The 3,867-nt window shown below is 61.8% G+C and overlaps 1 protein-coding gene across 1 annotated transcript in view; it reads left to right on the forward strand.

Annotated features, from left to right (window-relative positions):
- The window catches only part of MAPK12 (mitogen-activated protein kinase 12), a gene marked incomplete at its 5' end in the record, with an annotated part of 9,397 nt that continues 5,530 nt past the window's right edge, over positions 1-3,867 (forward strand). The window contains 4 exon segments of the mRNA XM_014591266.1: positions 1-124; positions 2,438-2,496; positions 3,550-3,661; positions 3,762-3,791. Of these exon segments, the coding sequence (XP_014446752.1) occupies positions 110-124; positions 2,438-2,496; positions 3,550-3,661; positions 3,762-3,791 (216 nt within the window).

Consider the following 3,867-nt stretch of genomic DNA (forward strand, 5'->3'; position numbering starts at 1 on the left):
GGTGGACAGCCGCACGGGCGCCAAGGTGGCCATCAAGAAGCTGTACCGGCCCTTCCAGTCCGAGCTGTTCGCGAAGCGCGCCTACCGCGAGCTGCGCCTGCTCAAGCACATGCGCCACGAGAACGTGAGTCGCCCCGGCCCGTGCCGCCCCCGCCCCCGCCGGGCGCCCCTCCGCGGGAGGCCGTGCAGTGTCCCCCAGGAGGAGCCACCCGTTCCCGGGAGAGACCTCCCCGCGTGCGGCCTTGACTGGGGGCTTCTCCCGCGACATCTGCCTCTGGCTTGCCCAGGTCCAGGACCAGGACCCGGCAGCCGCGGGGAGGGGTGCCTGCCCCCTTCCCAGCGCCTCTCCTGAGCCCGCTCTCTGACCCCTAAGGGTGCAGGCCACGCCGGGGGCTGGAGTTGAGCACCTTGCTGTCACCTCAGAGTCCTTGGCTTTCCTGCGGGTGAAGAGGTTTAGGAGAACACTGGGCAGGTGGCCACCACAGTGACAGTTGTACATAGGGGCAGTCGATGGACAGTCTGGAGCATGTCTGGATGTCCGCCATCTGGGAGACGCCTCTCCTGTTTCTGGCCGTTTGTGGGACTTCGCGGCCTTTGCTGGTCACCGAGAGCCCTCTCTGCCAGGGCAGCGTTTTCCCCTTCCCTTTCCTTCCCTTCTTCCTTCCGTCTCTCTTCTTTCTGTCTCTCTTTATCTTTCTGTCTAGCTCTCTTTCTTTCATTGCCAGAGGGCATGTGAGCTCCAGAGAAAGCAAGCACCGCCCAGTGGGGCACGATCACACCACAACCCCTTCTCCAGGATTTGGGGGACGCAGATACATTTGGCCAGCATGTTTCTCAAGCCACGGAGGCTAGGGTTCGAACCACCATCAGCCCCTTGGGGCCCAGCTCTCCTGACCACTAGGCGAGGGCATTAGGCCTCTTTTCCTGGTCCAGTTCTTCTTGGACCCCTAGTCTGCCCACTCCATGGCACGCCTCCCTCACTGGTCAGGGCCTGCCCTAAGGGTAGGTGGCCTGGGCACCCACAAATGTTCTGGCCCCTCCTGCGTCATCAGAACCCCTAGCACCCTGAAAATGAGTCCCCTGGCTTCTGGCTACTGCCACCCTCTTAGCCACTCTGGGTCCTTCATTCTCTCAGACCTCCATGTCCACTCCTTCCTGTGTGAAACCCATGTGGACACCAGGCCATGCTGGTCTCCCTAATCCGCAGTTGCACCCAGGCCTTGTTCCCAGGAGTGTAGCTTCTCCCCCACAGCCTCCCACCTGCTTGTGCTGGGCCAGCTCTGCTGTGCCAGTGGGTCTGAGGGGCCCCGTTGGACTCCCGACCCACATCCAGGCACTGCAGCCTCCAGGGGCCACTGCCCTACGAGGCAGCTGAGGCTGAGGGGGCAGGCACCTTCCTTGGGGAAGCCAGTCCTGCCCCATGCTCCACAGTCAGCCACTTCAGGTACCCCGGCCTCTGGCCCCCTGCTCTGGACTGCAGTTCAGAGCACAGAGCACAGACGTTTCCATCCGCCGGGTAGACAGCCCCTCCACCAGCCGCCAGGACGCCATCGTCTGCCCTTCTCAAACAGCAAGCTCCTGGTGCCCAGGGCCTCTCCCGGTGTCCCTCCCCGTGACTTATTTGCTTCCGCTGCCCTTCGGTGGTCACCCAATGGTCACCCAGCTGTTCTTCCCCACTTCATCCATTCTGTCCTCGCTCCTTTCTGTCCCTACACCACAGCAGGAGGCCGTGTTCAGTCACACCCCTCTTTGAACCCTTCCATGGAGACTTCTGCTGGCTCTCCCTGACTCTGCCCTGGCCTGGGCCTCAGCCACCTGGCCTGGCTCCCCATGTTCCTCAGACTCTCGCAGTGTTCCCCTCCCGCCCCAGCCGCCATGTGTGTGGCCTTTGCCAAGTGTCCCCTACTGATGCCCGCCTGCCTTGGTGACTTGGCTGTGTGGTCCCGGTGTTCCCTGGGCCTGGGAGGCTCAGCTAAACCTGAGTAGCCGTTACCCCTGTGTCATACCCAGCCTGCTGTCCGTCTCCTCCAGGCAGTGTCCCTGCAGGTCTGGCTGGCCACAGTGCTGCCCACAGGGCTGGCCAGTGGAGGCATGGCCTCTAAAATGATCTGGGGGTATTGGCTCTCCCCAGAGGCTACCCTAACCCTGGTTTTGGGTCTGACTGGTTGTGGGGTGGAAAAGGGAAGGACTGGTCAAAGGCTGGGGTCCTTTAGGCAGTTCGGAGCCAGCCCAGACTCGGGGCTGCCCTTCCCCCCAGAGGACCCCGGCTGTCACCATCCAAAAATAGCCAGTGTCTGTGAGCAAGTGTGCCAGGGCAGTGCCATGCTGCCAGGTGACAGGGCAGACTCTGTGGGCAGCGGTGCAAGCAGGCCTGCTGTGGTGTGTCCAGCCTGTGTTCTCTGCTGCACCTGAGCCCACCTGGCCTGACCCTCCCCAGGTGATTGGACTGCTGGATGTGTTTACGCCCGACGAGACCCTGGATGACTTCACGGACTTGTGAGTGCCCCTGGGTTGGCATGGGGCGCCCTCCCCGCAGCCTGGTTGGAGGCTGGATGCACACTGCCCCCACCCCGTGTTAGTGGGGCAGAGCTGGGGCCTCCTCGTCTCTCACAGCCAGGCACCTGGGGCCTGTCCAGTGCCGAGGTGTGAACCCTGGACTCGAGCATTTGCTAACAGGCAAGTCTCGTGCTCAGGGTCCTGGCACCAAGTGTGTGGCCCGTAACAGGAGCTGCTGACCTTTCCCAGCCCACTGGTAGGGGAGAGGCGGCAGAGCCTGCTGAGCCTGCCCTACGGACAGCCACCCCTGGACGCACACTACTGTTAGCCAGGAGCCCGGGGCCAGGCTGGAGAGGGCTGGGAAGGACAGCAGGCTTTTTGCTTGACTTGCAGAGGTCAAGGTCCCACCCTGGCCTTGGTGTCCTCTCTGTGGCTCTGCCTCAGCCCACCCCTCTACAAACTCCTCTTGCCACCTCAGACCTGCCCCCAGATACCTCCCTCCTCTTTCTTTTATACCAGAGAGAGAGACAGAGACAGTGTGAGGGAAAATGAGAAATCACCCTCAGGGGGGATGGCCATGCCACAATCCCTTCTCCATTCTCCTCCTAGGATCTTGGGCACATACGCCTGGTGTGAGTTTCAGGTCACCGGGTCAGGGACACGAACCACGGTTGGCCATGTGGGAGTCCAGCAACATAACCATTACGCCATCTGCTGGTCCCTGCACCCAATTCTAAAATGGAAACTCCACCATGCCCTCCCTTGTCTGTGAGGCTTCATGCTCCACTGCCTTCCAGATGCTGCCCCTAGTCTGGCACCAACACCTTCAGTTAAGAGTTCAAAGATCCCAAAACACAGCCTGGTTCCCCCTGTCTGATGTTCCCAACATGGGGGTGGGAAGAAGGCGGGGTTACTGCTGAGAGTGACAGGTGGGGCCAGACCCATGGAGTCTTGGCTGCATGTGGGACCGAAGGGCTGCACCCCAGGCGGGTGGGGATGAGTGCCGTGGGGAGGGGTAGGCCTGAAAGAAGCCTGACTGGACCTGGCCCCCAGTTACCTGGTGATGCCGTTCATGGGCACAGACCTAGGCAAGCTCATGAAACACGAGAAGCTGAGTGAGGACCGGATCCAGTTCCTTGTGTACCAGATGCTGAAGGGGCTGAAGGTGGGTCCTGGGAGGTGGGGCAGCCCTGAGGTGCCAGGGCTGGGAAGGCTCTGTGCACCTGTGGTCCCAGGAAGCTGACGCTGCTTGCCCGTCTCTGCAGTATATCCACGATGCTGGCATCATCCACAGGGTAAGTCCTACTGGGCCCCCTGCCCTGGCTGTGTGGGCCAGGGATGGCCACAGTCCCCCAGCCTTTGCTCTTTCCC

This window comes from Tupaia chinensis, unplaced genomic scaffold (genome assembly GCF_000334495.1).
Source record: "Tupaia chinensis unplaced genomic scaffold, TupChi_1.0 Scaffold000548_1, whole genome shotgun sequence".
NCBI lineage: Eukaryota > Metazoa > Chordata > Mammalia > Scandentia > Tupaiidae > Tupaia > Tupaia belangeri.